The sequence below is a fragment of the Leopardus geoffroyi genome, chromosome B4 (assembly GCF_018350155.1).
Source record: "Leopardus geoffroyi isolate Oge1 chromosome B4, O.geoffroyi_Oge1_pat1.0, whole genome shotgun sequence".
Classification (NCBI taxonomy): Eukaryota; Metazoa; Chordata; class Mammalia; order Carnivora; family Felidae; genus Leopardus; species Leopardus geoffroyi.
In genome coordinates this window covers 79,872,150-79,889,684 of record NC_059341.1, presented here as the reverse complement: position 1 = coordinate 79,889,684, position 17,535 = coordinate 79,872,150, and the positions used below count along the sequence as shown (strand labels likewise).

The window sequence follows — 17,535 nt, the reverse complement described above, 5'->3', positions numbered from 1 at the left end:
GTAATGTTCTTACCCCAGCAATCTTGCCGAACTTTTTTATAGTTCCTTACTTTGTAGGATCTGTTGGGTTTCTTTATAAACAACTATTTCCTAAAGAGAGTGAAATCTCCCGCCTAATCTTTGGCAAGGTTTAAAAAAAAAATTTTTTTAATGTTAGTATATTTTTAAGGGAGACTGAGTGTGAGCAGGGGAAGGGCAGTGTGTGTGTGTGTGTGTGTGTGTGTGTGTGTGTCTCTCACACACACAGGGAATCTGAAGCAGGCTCCAGGCTCCAAGCTGTCAGCACAGAGCCTGACATGGGGCTCGAACTCACGAACTGTGAGATCATGAGCTGAGCTGAAGTCAGACGCTCAACCCACTGAGTCACCCAGGCACCCCAAAATTCTGTTTTTTTTAATTATAAATTTATCAAATTCTTTTTCTGCATCTATCAATTCTTTTGAAGATCATAAAATTTTTTTCTGTATCTCCTACTCCCTTTCTGCTAATGTGATCGTTTACATTGACATATCTGTCCTATTACAAAACAGTTCTCAGAACACAAAAGAAACTCACTCGATAAAAATGAACTTACTGTCTCCAAAGCTATCATCGCCTCTCCTAGGCGGGTAGTCATCGAAGCTGTCTGTGGCAGGACGTGCCCTCCAGTCTGTATCTGTTTTGTCAGAATCCCGATTTCTATCTCGGCCAAAAGAACGATCATCCCGGTCTATAGAGATAAAATAAAAACAAGTTAGCCCACAAAAACTTTTGCCTGATTATTTGTCACATGCACAGAGCCTTCCCCCAACATACTGTATTTCTTCCTCATATCATCACAAAGTTGTCCCAACTTTGATGCCCCATCATCGTAAAGCGCACTCTTCAACTTAACTGAGTGATTCACTTCCTCATGGTAAGTATTAAACCTCATGGTTTATTTAATTAACCATGAAGTTTAATGCCTATAGGTCTCATTCTGTGTATAGGCCAGGAACCTCTGAAATACATATGAATGAGGCCCCTCTTGTGCTGCTAGGCATACCTAATCTATTTATTACATATTTAACGTTCCTCTAGATCAATCAGGGTCTTTCCATCATTTTGGGGTGGGTAATTCTTTGCTGTGTCTTATGCGGCAATCCCTGGATTCTACCCGTTAGGAGTCAGTAGCACTTCCCAGTTCTGACAACTCTAGAGGTCTTCACACATTGACAAATGCCCCCTTGAGCAAAATCATCCTTAACTGGCAACTAGTGCTCCAGATTCAGGCAGGCCTACTGCTCTGCATCTCTATTAAAATTTTCTGGGAACAGGCACCTCTGCTTTGTCATCCTAGGACCAAAACAAAACAGGAAGATTTCTATCAGATTTCTTACCTTTATCTTGTGCTTGATCAGCAACGTCCACTCGAATTCTCCTGTTACCTAGAGACTGAGAGGATAGGACCACATTAACCAACCTTTTGCCCCATTATGCACAAATCCCATGAGTGACCTTGAACGTCTGGGCATAGCAGAAGCACTGGGGGAAGGAAGATAAAGGAAAAACACTGTAATCTAGCCAACATTCCAATTTGTTGGCTAAAGAATCCTTTACAAAGACTTGAAAACTGAAATAATCCCTTAGAATTAACAGATTTAAGTTGGGCTTGTATCAATGCCACATCAATTAGCCATTTTTATAAAGATATATATACTTTATAAAATGAGCCTTTTAACTATCAAAGGCAATTTATCAAGAAATAATTCCCAGGCAACTAACTAAATAAAGGGCATATTTGGGTCCAGAGCAATTATTCACTCAGACATTTATAGAGCCCCTAATATGCACCAGCAACAGTACATAAAGCATTGTCTCTATTATCTCAAGTTCTTTCACTCAGTATTACCTTTGGATAAATCAGTTCCTCCAGGATACCCTCTGACTTCCCTTTCCCACATCATTATTTATTTATACACTTTGAACCCAATAAATTCTACTGCTGATTTTTCCTCATTTCCCAGTAGAATCTACAGTTGAAGAAGGATAACAGTGAATTTTAGTTACAAACACCCAGAATTATATTAAACACTACTATGACGAAATCTCTAGAAACAAAGGAACCCCTAAGTCTGGACCATGACAGCATTTTACATAATAGATAATTCAACAAACTTCAGATAACTGTATGGTATTCTTTCCCTTATCCAGATAGAACAGTTAAAAAGGAGTAATGTTAATAAAACCTAAAAATGATCTGAAAAGAAAAACTTTGGAACTAAGCTTTATATATATTTAACTTATATACCTAGATTATTATTCCTATTTGACATTTACTTCAGATTTTCATGGCTGTAACTCAATTATGACACAGGTAAAATATTTTGAAAGGTGTTGATTTCAATTGTGCCAAGTGGCAGGTTTGGACCATAGAATTATGGCACAAATGGCCCAAATCTGCACTTTGACAAACTACCTTCTCAAGAAGTGAGGGGTTTCTGGCATTAAAATGGAAAAAAGAGCCCCTTTCCTTCCCAGATAGAATTTGATTTCTAGTCACTAGAAGTAAAAAAGAGGAGGAAAAAAAAAGCAGGTCCTAGACTAGAAACTTCTGTTACTAACAGGTAACCGAATGCTTTAATATCCTGCTTGTGCTAGCTTAAGAATCACTACATGGCACCCATCACTCAAATGACTGTAATTATAATTAGATTTAATCCCCACACCCCCCTCATGTATTAACAGCTAAATCTCCTCTACTACACTGCTGGCATATCTGGATAGAAAAACATCTATGGGCAATGTTAAAAAGCAGAACTGAGTGTTCACTGTCATTTTCCTTTAAGAGACTCCTAGGAACATGTATTACAAATGACATTCCACTGAGAAATGTTTCCAAACTCTTTACAACCATAAAAAAAACATTAACTTCCCTGAAAACCAGATAATGCCTTTTAACACTAAACTGATATACACGATTTTTTCTATCTGCCTTGATCTGGTCAGATTATATTGAAAAAGCAAAGCCATGAGAGCGGAGACAAAGCTCTGAATCAACAAATAAGAGCTTCTATTAGACCTGGTGTGGTGGAGATGCCTGGGTGGCTCAGTTGGTTGAGTGTCTGACTTTCCCTCAGGTCATGCATGATCTCACTGCTCTTTAGTTCCAGCCCTGCATGGAGTGCGGCTCTGTGCTGACAGCTCAGAGCCTGGAGCCTACTTTGGATTCTGTGTCTTCCTCTCTCTCTGCCCCTCCTCTGCTGGTGCTTTGTCTCTCTCTCAAAATAAACAAACATTAAACAAACAACAACAACAACAAAAGAGTTGGTGTGGTGGGTTTCTTCTATAATTTTCCACCTAAGTACCTCCCTGAATGATTGGGGCCTACGGAGTTTGCTCAAGTGAAGTACGACTTGCTAGATGTTGAATGTTAAGTGTCACACGGTGCTTTTCTGTCATAGATACTATGACAATCTTTGAAACAGCCAGTGACCCGACCAAAAATATATTGATAAGTGTAAGACTGGTTAGCTCCCACCCTCAAACTCCCCACCTTATTTATTTTACCTCTTCGTTGAGGCTCAGGGCACTGAGCAAAGAATCCAGGTCCTCAAACTCAGCATAACCAAAACCTTTCAACCTCTCTGGATTGCTGGGTTCACGTGGTAAACGCACTGCACTGATCTGAAGGAGTAAAGAAACAGATTTCCCAATTAAGTGTTCTCGTTCATTTGTTCCACCCACCCTCCCAATCACTGCATGTGCAATGAATTTCTCTGAAGAATTCACAAAGAACCTGGTGGTTTCCAGGAGGAAAACTGGTGCAAAGGGATAGGAGAGAGACTTCACTATATGCCACCAGACCTTTTCAATTAGAACAGTACGAAATTAACCCTTAAAAAAAAAAAAAAATTAACATGAGTTCAGAGTAGTCCCTGTATCCCTGACTTCTGTCTCATTCTACAGGTCTAATTTTTAGTTGTTTTCTAGGTGGTCTATTTTTTAAAGACTTAATTATCTGAGAAATGTTACTGTCTTCGTATACTAACCATCCTCGGCTGAATCAAACATTGGGTTATAAACTCCCACCAGCCTTACTCCCTCTATTGAATTCTGAGATGGCAAACTACTGAATTTTTACTCTTGAAATACAAGAAGAATTTACATTGACCTGGTTTTATTTTGAGGTTACCTTGTGTTTTCTAATTGTAGGTTTGCAGAATTCCTCGTTTTAAAGTTTCATAAAACTTTACCTGGCACAAATTTTTTTATTATTTACAACAGGGTACGTACTCTTCATTTCCAATTTTAGAACCATTTTCAAACACCTCTATCTTCTGACCATCTTTTTGATGGCTTCCATATTTTCTCACCCTTTAACTTTTTTCTTTAGTATTTCGCATGTATTCAAGTTATTGTTCTGCATCACTGATCTGATACTTTACTCTGGCTCCTGAGATACACATTTTGTTATAGTCTCTTTAAATTCTAGTTTAACTCAACTCCTGAATACAGCAGAACAAAATATGAAAGGGAGAAGTAACTCCAGACCAGTTCTAAAGCATTCAGTGAAAAGCTTGAATGGGTCAGAGGTTATTATTCAGCATTCTACAGAAGAGGCCAAGAAAGTAAAATCAAAAACAGGTCAGCCTTCTAGCTGTACTACGTATTTGTACAGAGAAGATGATTTGTAGGGGCAATAAAAAAATAATCACATTGTGGGGTGCTTGGATGGTTCAATTCGTAGAGTGTACAACTCGATCTCAGGGTTGCGAGTTCAAGCCCCACACTGGATGTAGAGATTACTTAAAAATAAACTCTTAAAAAAAAAAAAAATCACATCAGAAAAAGTACCCATTGAAGTTGGTGGCCCACTGCAGAGAAGAGGATCTAGGAAGGGAGTCAAAAAACAAAGTAAGAAGAGAACAGATCTTTTTTTTTTTTTTTAAAGTTTATTTATTTTGAGAGAAAGAGCAAGCAAGTGAGCTTGTACAAGCAGGGGAGGGGCAGAGAGAGAGGGAGAGACAGAATCCCAAGCAGGCTTCACGCTCCCAGCACAGAGCCCAATGTGGGGCCTGAACCCACAAACTATGAGATCATGACCTCAGCCAAAATCAAGAATTGGATGCTTAACAGACTGAGCCACACAGATGCCCCATGCAGAGAGTAGATCTTTAAAGGAAATGCACCTTAAAACAAACAAACAAACAAACAAACAAACAAAGGTAAAACCTACCCTCCACGTGGGGTGTCAAACTCACAATCCTGAGATCAACAGTCGCATGCTCTGACTGAGCCAGCTAAGTACCCCAAGTCCTAAGTATTTTGTTTTTTTAAAGTTTACTTTGAGAGCAAGCGAGTGGGGGAGGTGCAGAGAGAGACAGAGGGAGAGAATCACAAGCAGGCTGTGCACTGTTAGCATGGAGCCCGATGTGGGGCTGGAACTCATGAACCGCAAGATCATGACCTGAGCCGAAATCCAAGTTGGACATTTAACTGACTAAGCCATCCAGGTGCCCCAGTCTTAAGTATTTTTAAATCCAAGTTTGGAAAAAGGACTTCTCCTGAGCACCTCTATACTCACTTTTCCATCTTTTTGAAATCTTCTAGATCAGCATTCCAAACATCCTCCCTTAAGCTTTTTAAGATGGCCTATAATCACCGTGAATTCCACTATATGTGGCACCAAGCTCACAGAACCCTTAATAATTTTAGCACACTATCATTAATATAAATTACACATCTCCAACTTCGGCTCAGGTCATGATCTCGTGGTTTGTGGGTTCGAGCCCCACATCAGGCTCTGTGCTGACAGCTCAGAGTCTGGAGCCTGCTTAGGATTGGGTCTTCCTCTCTCTCTGCCCCTTCCCCGCTCACGCTGTCTCTGTCTCTCTCAAAAATAGTTAAAAAACGTTAAAAAACACTAAAAATTAAAAAAATAAAAATTACACACCTTCTCAGCTGCAAGTATTCATATCAAACATTGAAAAGTGATTTTGAGGGGTACCTGGCTAGCTCAGTCAGTAGAGCATGTGACTCTTGATCCTGGGGTTGTGAGTTTGAGCCCCATGTTGGGTGGAAAAATTACTTAAAAATAAAATCTTAAAAAAAGGATTTTGATAGAAGCCTGAAGAATGACTGAGTTCAGAGGAGCTTTCCACCTTTCAAAACAACTGAGTATATCATTTTTTAAAAAAGTAATGTATGTGCTCAATGTGGAGCTTGAACTCACAACCTGAAGATGAAGAGTCCCACGCTCCTAAGCCAGCCAGGTGCCTCTGGGTATATCACTTTTCAAATTTTTTTTTTTTTTCCCAATATATGAAGTTTATTGTCAAATTGGTTTCCATACAACACCCAGTGCTCATCCCAAAAGGTGCCCTCCTCAATACCCACCCCCCATCACTTTTAAGATTCTTAATGAGAAGAGGTATAGGTTCCTGAGAGATTCTTTCTGTATCAATAAAATATAAGACTGAGATTATGATTGGTGTGGGATGAGAATATTTTCAGCCAAAGGGTCTAAACACCACTTAGTCAATTATATACCCATTTCTTCCAAGTCTAGACACAACCTCAGAATCTTTCTCAGCTTAGAAATTCAGACTTGGTCACTGCCAATTTGCTACTCTCCATATTGAGTTAATTGCTGTAAATCTTTACACTTACATTTAATCCTCTAAAGAATTCCTTAATGGAATCTTCTGTCACATCATAGGGCAGGTTCCCTAGAAAAGCAGTATAGGGTGGCGATTTTGGAAGACGGCTCCGGTCGATATTGGGTTCCCGAGCAGCCCGTGGAGCAGTGGGCAGGATGGAACGGTCAACTGGAGGTGCCCTATACACGTCATCATCATTACTGTGCCAAGTGGTTGAAACTAGGATAGAAAAGTGGATGTTTAAGAAATCAGAGCAAACTCCCCTCACTGCTGCTGGAGAATAAAAAGATCCATGCTAAGTACCCACTATTAAATAAGCCACACCAGGAAAAAAACAGATAAAAAGGCACTTAAATAAATGCATTTTACACAGAGAAAATGCTTCTGAAATGTCAGTATCAGATTAGCAATGCAAAAAACTCAGTATTCACTGTCTCTTGGTTTCTAGAGACCTTTAAAGATCCAAGCTTTTTATGAACAGAATCATAGTAACTCTTATTCCTTATACAGCAAAGAAAAGTATCAACTATTTATGGAATGTTACTGTGTGCAGGTATTTTATATTCATTATATCCCATCTTATCTTTGTAACAACCCTGTGAGGTTGTTCCCATTCTACAGAAAAGGAAACTCAGATTTCAGATTTAATAACGTGCCCAAGATTACAAAGATGGCAGAGTAGTAGATGGTAATCCTAGTATAGGTAGGACTCAAACCAAGGTCCCTCTCATTCCAAATGTATTTAAACATTATTGACAACTCTCATATTCCTAATTTTTTGGGTGGACAAAGTGTTTTCCTTATGGTTGATCCCCCTCTTTACAAAAAACAACTCAATTCCATCCTATTCCTCAGACCATTTTTGTTTACCCATGCCTTCATAAAAATAGTTCCTAGAACAAATTATTCCTTAACTCTGGGTATAAACAGCTTATAGATTATGCTGTAATAACAGGATATCATACAATTTTAGTAATCCAGTCCTTAACTTTTCCAATGAAAATGAGGATTAAAAGCCTTGAGAAAAGTATGTTAACAAGAGGGAGAACTAGTACTAAGTTCTCCTGAATCACAATTTCAGTCCCTCATCATGAACTCTTATTGCCTAAACCTAAAATTCTATGAAATGCACAAACTTAGACCTAAGGTTCTACAAAACGATTAAATTCCTTTCAGATTACATGTGTGAACTATTATTATGGAATGAGTTTTGTCTCAGAAGAGAATGAAAATTTCAAGCATGATGGAAACTAAAAAAATTACCATCTCCTTCCAGGTCGTCTGTTTCATCAGCCCAGCTGACTGGTTTGGGGACATAAGTACTTCCTCCCCCAGTCCCTCCATCCTCAGCCAGAAAGTCTGTTAGGGAGATAGTTTTCCCCTTCTTATTCTTCTTTTTTGCTGTTTTAAAAAAGCAAAAGATTATTTACCATTACTTGGGTATTTAAAAGAGTTGTACAATGCGCTGTGAAAAGAAAGCAACATAGGGGCGCCTTGGGTGGCTCAGTTGGTTAGACATCGTACTTTGGTTCAGGTCATGATCTTGCAGTTCGTGAGTTCGAGCCCTACATAGAGCTCTGTGTTGACAGCTCAGAGCCTGGAGCCTGCTTTGGGTTCTGGGTCTTCCTCTCTCTCTCTGCCCCTCCCCTGCTTGCACTGTCTCTCTCAAAAATAAACAAAACAACAACAACAAAAGATTTTCAACATTAAGACTGGGATGGGGGCAATCTTTTATTTTCTACTATATTCACTCGTGTATCATTTGAAAATTTTAGTTTAGTAACTACTTGGGTTTAAGACAGGTGACTACATTTGTAGCTTCTGGTATACAAAGAACTAAAACAAAACTCCTACCCCTAATAACATATTCTGAATGGTATTTATGAGGATTGTTTGATACTTGTAAAATAACCACACAAAGTAGGAATCATTGCTATCAATTTACAAAAAAGAAAACGAAGTCTCAGAGAGGTTACATGACTATCCTACAGTTACAGAGATATTAGATAGCAGAGCTAGAATTAAACCCAGGGTTTTGGATACCAAATCTAGGGCTCTTCCCACAGGAGCCCCAGCCTCTAAGAAGCCTGTTAGTAGTTGTATTGTGTGTGCGTGTGTGTCATGGGGGGGGGGGGGGGGGAGGAGTATGATTAAGACTATACAAAATTGGATCTCCCTGCCCTCTAGGAAAAAAAATTCTCTCCTTCTTTACCCTAACACCACATATGAAGATGAGATAGGGCACTAAAGGTAAAACATAAGAAGCCCCTAAGACCCAACACATTTGAATGTTCTGTGTTTATGAAATCTTTAGGAATTTCCAAATGGTTCTATTTAGTGGACTAACCTTGGCTCTCTATCTAGTTCTCAGAACCTCTTCTGAGATGGCATCTATCAACAGCTAATGCAGAAGAGCCAAAAGGACTAAATAAAGTTCTAAGACTGGCTCCTGAGAGTAGCCCCTACATACGAAAAAAGCAAGCAGCTTTTGTTGTAACAAAGATCACTTTCATGGTTTTTATAATCATGAGTTCCTCCTCCATGTTCCAATTCTCATCTAATTTTCAGTCCAAGAAGACTAAAAATTTGTAACATGATGCAACCATTTGTTTAACTGAAGGTTGCTCTCACCCAGCACCTTTCTTTAAAATCCAACTTTCAGGAAATAAAGATGACCTGTTTGCTATGAATGTTATGAACAGCCTCTGGATGCACTAAGAAGGGTCCTATAGCATTGATATTGCCCCTAGCTTTATGCAAAAGGCCTAGGAAAAATTTTAACAAGCAAATTTGAACAAGACAGAAAGCATACCTCTGAGGTGGAATGCTTATTTTTGTCTTTTCCATATCCTGTAATTCAAAACAGTGTTGGGGACTAATCTGCTGCTAGCTAGAGATCCTTGTTACCCTCATGGGGTTTAACCTAGTATCATCAGCTAATACCAAATTATTAATCTGACTGGTCACTGGGGAAATAAAAATAGAACTGATGGCCAGTCCATACAATGAAGTAAAGTTCAACATAAAAATAATTTGGTTAAAGCATCTCTGTCCCCTTTGTTCTGTATGTATATCTAATACCAAAAACAGCAGATATCTGGAATTAGCCTGTTCTTTGGTCTGATTTTGGCTTATACCAACTTTCTAGATTGTAGTTTCTCAACTTTACCCCTTGACTTTTTTTTTTTTTTTTTAAACCCGTGACTCTTGACCAACACATCTCATACTCTGCTTTAATGTTACTGGAAATTTCAAAATAAACATCACAACTAAAAATAATTAAAGCACTGTTTATTTCAGAATGTCTTTTTAAATCACGTATCTCTCTTTCCCTTGGGTTCTTTTGCTGTCCCCTCCAAAAAATTCTGGTTGAGAAATCACCAGGTTACGGATGGTCTTCATTTAAAGACAGGCTAAAATTCTTTCACAAGATCTGTAACTCATCTTTCTTTAAATCTAGTAGCAGCACTGACTTAGTCAAAATATAAACAGATTTAAAGGAATTAACTGGCCCTTAAGAAGTAAAATCAGTCAACTAAAGTGGGTGCCAATGTTTGTTCCACTATTTTACTCCACTAACTGAGAAACGATGTTATCTAAATCCTCCATGCCCTTTGCTCATCCAATACCTGGGCCCATGACATGTTTAGGATTTCAACAGCATTCTCTATGTAAGTAAAGCATTGTTTAATGTTCCAGGTTTATCAATCCCTTGCCACATGATTGAACTGGTCCAACTCTTAATTTCCTTTAAATCTGATGTGAATTGGGTTAAAAAGTTAAACCAACCACCTCAAGTAATAGACAATTAAGTGTCCCAATTATTTAAGGCCAAACCTACATGGATTAAGGGAGAAAAACACACATCTCAAAAATGTTATTAAATCCTCTGCCTGCTGACTTAATTACTACTACAATTTACCGAACAAGCACTAGGTACTTTATATACTCATATAGATTAAATCAAAGAGCTTAGAAGAAAGCACTTTCAAAAACGTTTAAGTCTACAAGTCCTTAAACAAGAAACCAAACATTTGTTTCCTTGATAAACAGGGTTTCTTATAATAAATAAATACAACTAGGGATGCCTGGGTGCCTTAGTCGGTCAAGCATCCGACTTCTGATTTTAGATCAGGTCTTGATCTCAGGGTTGTGAGTTCAAGCACCGCACTAGATGGGGAGCCTGCTTAATAAAAAAAATAATACAACTGATCAACTTAACTCTTAGAGTTTCTCAAGTTCCACACCATTGACATTCTAGGCTAGGTGATTCTTTGGGGCGGGGCTGTTCTGTGTACTATAGGATGTTTAACAGCATCTCCAGCCTCTACTCATCAGATGCCAGTACCAAAACCCCCACCCTGCTGTGACAACCAAAAATGCCTTCAGACACTGTCAAATTACCCCTGCGTGGGTGAGACAAAATTGTCTCCTGATTGAGAACCACTGGTTTAAGTGGGTTGTACATCAATAAATAAAAGGACAAACAAAAGGGAATGTTAGCCCCATATAAAAAACAGGATCCCTTGGGGCGCCTGGGTGGCTCAGTCAGTTGGGCGTCCGACTTCGGCTCAGGTCATGATCTCATGATCCGTGAGTTCGAGTCCTGCGTCACGCTCTGTACTGACAGCTCAGAGCCTGGAGTCTGCTTCGGATTCTGTGTCTCCCTCTCTCTCTGCTCCTCCCCTGCTCATGCTGTCTCTGTCTCAAAAATAAATAAAAACATTAAAAAAAAACCCCAAACAAACAGGATTCCTTTAGTTTTCTCACAATGTCTTCCTGCTATCACTCCATTCTTTTACTAAAAATACCAACTCACAGATACTGAAGTGACAAAATTACTGACTAGCTGCTACATCTTTATTTCAAAAGAGGACACCTTAAAGCACTATAAGCAATAAAGCTTATTTGTTATACAATGCAGTCCTACTCTGCATCTTTAACTCTTATTTCTTATTTAGGAAGGAGAATTCAGAAAGCTCTTAATGTTCAGATAAGGCTCTGTCAAAACTTAAGTTTCTTAATTTTAGATCTTGCCAGACTAAGTCCCACTTATTTTATAGGGTTATCAATTCTGAATGTTAGTAGCTACAGACTAAGAAATCAGAAAGTGTCATAAAAACCTGTACAAGATTACAGCAGCATTATTCATAATAGGCAAAACCTGTAAATAACCCAAACTCGTATCAAACAATGAATGGATAAATAAAATGTAGATGTCCATACAATAGATTTTGCAATAGAAAGGAATGAGTACCAATACATCCACCAATAATGGATGGATGCTGGAAATACGCTAAATGAAAGAAGTTAGTAACAAAAGTCCCTGTATTGTATGACTTAATTTATATGAAATGTTCAGAATAGTTGTAAATACCAAGAAACAGATGGTGGGAGAAATGACTTCTAACAGGCAAGGCATTTCTTTCTGGGTAGTGAGTCTTGCCAAACCCTCCAAAATTAAAGATGAATTAGTGACTAACAAATGTTTCCTTAAAGAAACAATACTGTACAAATGCAATCAGAACACCTATACCAGAGTGCCTAGAACTAGACTAATTCCACTGCTGTTTAGAGCCCACCCATGACAAGAGGTTTCATACAAAGCAATATCATGATGTTAAGCAGCCTCACCTTTACTGCACTATAGCTGAGCATAGTAGAGAATTAAAACCAAGTCAGAACTCATAAGCTTCACCACCTCAACCACCAGTTCTGTTACATGACTCAACTTGCTTCACACGCACACAATCCTAGCAAAATGCCCTATCATCTTCCCCTTACTTTTCCACACTCAATTTGGTCATTTACATAAAATATATAAAGCAAGCACCCAATACGCATCATGCTAACCACTACACAAAGAACTCAGAACCTTTCTGTAAGTGAAGAGCTATAAAAATTCAAATTGACTTTGGTGTGTGCACTTTTAGGTGTACTTACACATAATTAGAAACATGCACTTGTTTTTTTAAAAATAATACTCATCAATTCTTTCTCCATCATGAAAAGTGAATGCATTCTAGGATGTTCTGAGACTAATACAAAGTGGCAGAGTATTCTATCAAGTCAAGTCACACATATGGTATGTGAATTATACCTTAAAGCTGTTTCAAGCTTTATATATGTATACATATATATACATGTATACATATATATATTTTTAAAATGACATTAGTTAGAAAGAAACACTATGTATTACTTTGACACTACTTCCTGTTTTTGTCCTTGAATTTTTATGAGTTTTAATCTTGGCCTTCTGAATCTGGGTATCCTACTCCCAGAATAACAAATATATGGTAGAGGATGGGATCTGAAGATAGGTAATACAGGTAGCCCTCACTTTTCAAAAGTTTGCATTATGTCACTTTGCCTTTATGACTTAGACTGTTACCTGTTTTCCCTAACCAAAAGAAATCCAAAGAGGATTTTTGCTCTTACAAAAACAAAACAAACAAACCCAAAAAGCAAAGGGGCACCTGGGTGGCTCAGTTGGTTGAGTGCTCGGGATACGATCTCGTGTTTTGTGAGTTTGAGACCCAGCCTTGCATTGGGCTCTATGCTGACAACTCAGAGCCTGGAACCTGCTTTAGATTCTGTGGCCCCGCCCTCTCTGCCCCTCCCCCTCTTGTGCGTGCACACTCTCTCAACATTAAAAAAAGAAAACAACTTAAAAAACAAAAACCTAAACCTGTTTACAAAAAAAAAAAAAAAAAGCGAAAATAGCTTTCAGGATTTGTTTTCCAGTGAGCCATTATAGAGGCAGAGCACACTTCCAACTGAGAGTGGCACACCCAAGCTTGTTCCCTCAGAACTATACTCAGCATCAAGCCACCATAGCTTTGAACTGTGTCTGTGATCATCTGTGCTTTATTTTGTTAGCAAGACATGTCCTAAGGTATCAGTAAACCTTGAGATTATTTTTTGGGTTCGGGAATGCTAAAAAAAAAAAAAAATCATTAAAAACTAATGGTAATTGCTTCTTTGCTTTATTTTACTTCAACTTACAAAATGCTCTACTTTTGGGGTATCTGGCTCTTGATTTCAGCTCAGGTCAAGATCCCAGAGTCATACGATCGAGCCCCGTGTTGGGCTCTGCACTGAGCATGGAGTCTCCTTGGGATTCTCTTCCCTCTGCCCCTTTCCCTCCCAACTCTCTCTCAAATAAAACTAAAACTAAAACAAAACACAAAATGCTCTACTTTACTTTTGGGTAGCAAGGGAAACCTGTATGTGAACAGCATATAATGAAACTATTTTGAACTATAAGGACCAGCACTGTATGAAAAAAACTATTGGGACACCATCCTCTCCCCGTGAAAATAAACAAGATGACACACATGGAATTTTTAAGTTAGGTAAATTAAAGGTGTTCTGTGCATACAAGCACGATTTCCAATTTGAAAGCATTTGTCTCAAAAAATGTTAACCTATATCAAACACATTTGATTCCCTGTCAGTAAAGACAGCATTTCAGTAACCTGCTCCTGGGCACTTTCAGTTCTTGAAAATCAATAATGGTTCAAGTGGACACTGGTATTGCTGTGAAGAATTTTTCCGTCTCATTTACAAGAGGACTGTGAACTTTTATTTACTTTTGAGAGAGAGACAAAGCGTGAGCTGGGGAAGGGCAGAAAGAGAGGGAGACACAGAACCTGAAGCAGGCTCTAGGCTCTGAGCTGTCGGCAGAGTCCGATGTGGGGCTGGAACCCAGGAGCTGTGAGATCATGACCTAAAGCGAAGTTGGATGCTTCAACCAAATGAGACACCCAGGTGCCCCAAGAATAGTCTCACTAACACAGCCATATCTGGGAACATTGGCCACTCAACAAAATCAATGACAGGAAAAGTTTCAAAGTTGGAAAAGAAATTTGACAAATCCCAAATTCCTCAAGGGCAGACTGTCAGATGTAACCTTGTTCTCTCAGATACTAGTATAGTGTCCCTTTACGCATACTACAAAGCTAAAAAGATTTACGGAACCAAATTAAAGACAGGAGATGAGGGCTTCAAAGGGGGTAGAGTAAATGTGGAAGAACAGGAGAAGGGGACATCACTAAACAAATTCCTTTAACCAGTCCAGATTTCACTCAATTCTGTAAAATGAAGGGCACAGATTGCTAACATGTCTTCCAACTCTAAAAGTGCTACAAGTTAGGGTGAAAGGGAATACAAGCTTTTCACTAAATTATGACAGCTGCCAAGATGGCAAATTCAGGCCAAGTAAGTACTCTAATTTAGATGAAGTTTTTGGGTAGATCCCCAAAATGTGATGACATAGAAGCCAACCTTGTTACTTCCAAGTTGACAGCAGATAAGAGTCAGGAGTCTCAAAGATTTCAACCTTGCTCTGCTACCTGCAGCCATGTGACCTTGAACAAATAATTTCATTTTTCTCAGCTGGGAGACACCACCATCTGCCTACATTATCTCAGAGGATCAAATGAGACAACACAACACAAAAATGCCTGGTCAACTGTCAAGTGCTACATCAATAAAAGGCATTATGTTCAAACGCACTTCAATTCCCTCAACATATTCCAAAAACACACATAATTCTTAGCCTAGGTTAATAGAGAAGAAATTCTTTTTTTTTTTTTTTCAACGTTTATTTATTTATTTTTGGGACAGAGAGAGACAGAGCATGAACGGGGGAGGGGCAGAGAGAGAGGGAGACACAGAATCGGAAACAGGCTCCAGGCTCTGAGCCATCAGCCCAGAGCCCGACGCGGGGCTCGAACTCACGGACCGCGAGATCGTGACCTGGCTGAAGTCGGACGCTTAACCGACTACGCCACCCAGGCGCCCCTATAGAGAAGAAATTCTTGGTGAGAAAGGAGTGTCCAGAGATAGCAGGGGTTCGAGCAATGTTTCATACAATATATGATCATGCGGGGGAAAGAAACCATATTATCCCCCAAACTAAAATGAATGCTGAAAATGCTCCACACCCCCCAATGCCAACGAGAAAAGCAAGCGGACTTGAAGGACACTGGTATTCCTTACTCCAAACTCGTCCAAAAAGGAAACCTACTCTATCCACTAGTTATTATTTTAAAACTACTCCCCAGGAGTTGTGCAGTTATCTTTAAAACAAATAAATAAAGCTGAACTCTACCGTCGGAGCTATCCAAATAAACCAAAATGGAAGCTGTCAAGGGATCTAACCTTGTTCACCATTTTATCCATCCCCAAGCTAGAACTATGCCTAGCTTATAGTTTGCGGTCAGTAAATACGTACTAAGAAAAAAACCCTAGAGGAAATATAGGTCTCCATCCTTGCTTTTTCTCCTCCAACACGTGGGCGCGCCACACTGGGTTCCCCACCCCCACCTAACTCCAGCGGCTTCAACCTCCAAGCCTTACAGATTTACCCTTAGAAGAATACATGGGCCGGGCCACACTCTAAAAAGGGAACAGCAGAGAGTGGAAGGACATAAGGGAAGGCAACACATGCACGTAAAACCTTCCCATCTGGACTCTCGCGCGTGCTTTTAAGGCGCGCCGGTCGCCGCTACCCTCCTCTCTCTCACCGCGCACGCGCGTCGTCGCCTTCCCCCCGCCCCTCCACCGACTCGCGCTCGTGTTCTAACTGCCCCCCCTCTTTATTCCCCTGCCCCCACTCCCGTCCGCAACGGCCTCGCGCCTCGGAGACGTAGTCTAGTGTGCACCCGTCCGCGCGCCAACCGCCTCCTTCCTTCCTCCACGCGGACACAGTGCTTCACGTCTATGAGAAGCCCTCACGCCTCCCACAGATCTTTCTGCGCCTCATCGCTCCAACTCAAGCCATTACTCCCCGCTCCAACCTCGCGCTGACGGGGTGAAAAGAGTGTGAGGGGGGAGGGGAAGGACACGTTCCCCTCCCCCCAAACATCCCGAGGCGATAACCTAACATGGCCAAGCCGCCAGCCTGCCGCAGCCCCAGAGTCCGAAGGAAAGCGGTGCCGCCCGCTCCCCGACTCCAGGGAATCAGTGGATCAGGCTCAGAGAGTAGCTAATGAGCCTGGTCCTTGGCCGCGCTCGGCCGCTCACTCACCTGAGGCCGCCATGTTGGGAGAGGGAGAGAGAACGCAAAGGACCCGGATGAGGCAATCACGTGATTATAGCGGGAGCGTCGGGCTGGGAGACGCGAAACTGGGAGGGGGCGGGGAAGTGAGGAGGGAGACAGGAGGCGGGGCGGTGCTGCTCTAGGTTCGTAAAGCAGCGCGAGGAGGTGGTGCGACGTCCGACGGGAAGACCTTCGCGACATGTGGCCAAAGCGGGGGGGCCTGGGCTGTCGCGAAACCCCTCTCGCTTTACGTAGGACTGCGCGCGAAGGGGCGGGTTTCCCGATCGGCCGACTTCCTGCCAGGCGGGTAAGCGGAAGGGGCGGGGCCCCCGGGCCCCAGTTGTCTGGGACCGAATGGAGGCGGGCTGGAACCCGGAATGGGAGTGCCACAATTGACTTTATGAAAGGGGAGATTCTAAGTTTGTTTTCTTTTTATTTTCCACGTGTGAAGACATATGTGGTTAATTTACTGAGCTTTAAAAAAAGTAACTTTCTGGTAAAGCAAAACAAGTCCAATATCTTGCATAAGGATGGTTTTAATTGGGCATGTTTAGAAGAAATAAGAATAACAAATATCGAACATTTAATTACCACGAACTTTTACCTCATTTAGTCTTTCATTTTATGGGCTAGGTTTAGTCAAATCCAGGCGCTATGATTTCACAGCCAAGTGCTATCCGTGCTTTCTCTAGTTAATGCTACGTTTTATTACATATTATTTATATGCTGTATTAGTACTTTATTCAACGAGAATTATCATTGAGCGACTGCCTTCTGTCAGGCACTGTTTATTGGCATTTTTTGATACAACAGAAAGCACAGCTCCAAAGGATGTAATGAATGGTCCACTGAGGGAAAGACAGACAA

At 40.5% G+C, this 17,535-nt stretch overlaps 1 protein-coding gene across 2 annotated transcripts in view; it reads right to left on the bottom strand.

The window, feature by feature from the left end:
* EIF4B (eukaryotic translation initiation factor 4B) overlaps nt 1-16,949 on the bottom strand; it is a 30,733-nt gene extending 13,784 nt beyond the window's left edge. Inside the window, exons 1-6 of one of the 2 annotated variants that reach the window (XM_045463594.1) lie at nt 16,657-16,949; nt 7,884-8,021; nt 6,631-6,839; nt 3,529-3,645; nt 1,359-1,413; nt 575-709 (exon numbers count right to left, since the gene is read on the bottom strand). In XM_045463594.1, the coding sequence (XP_045319550.1) occupies nt 575-709; nt 1,359-1,413; nt 3,529-3,645; nt 6,631-6,839; nt 7,884-8,021; nt 16,657-16,669 (667 nt within the window). In that variant the 5' untranslated portion in view covers nt 16,670-16,949. The remainder of the gene's footprint in view (nt 1-574; nt 710-1,358; nt 1,414-3,528; nt 3,646-6,630; nt 6,840-7,883; nt 8,022-16,656) is intronic. The other variant, XM_045463593.1, reaches the window with a different exon arrangement.
* Between the last annotated feature and the right edge of the window lie 586 nt (nt 16,950-17,535).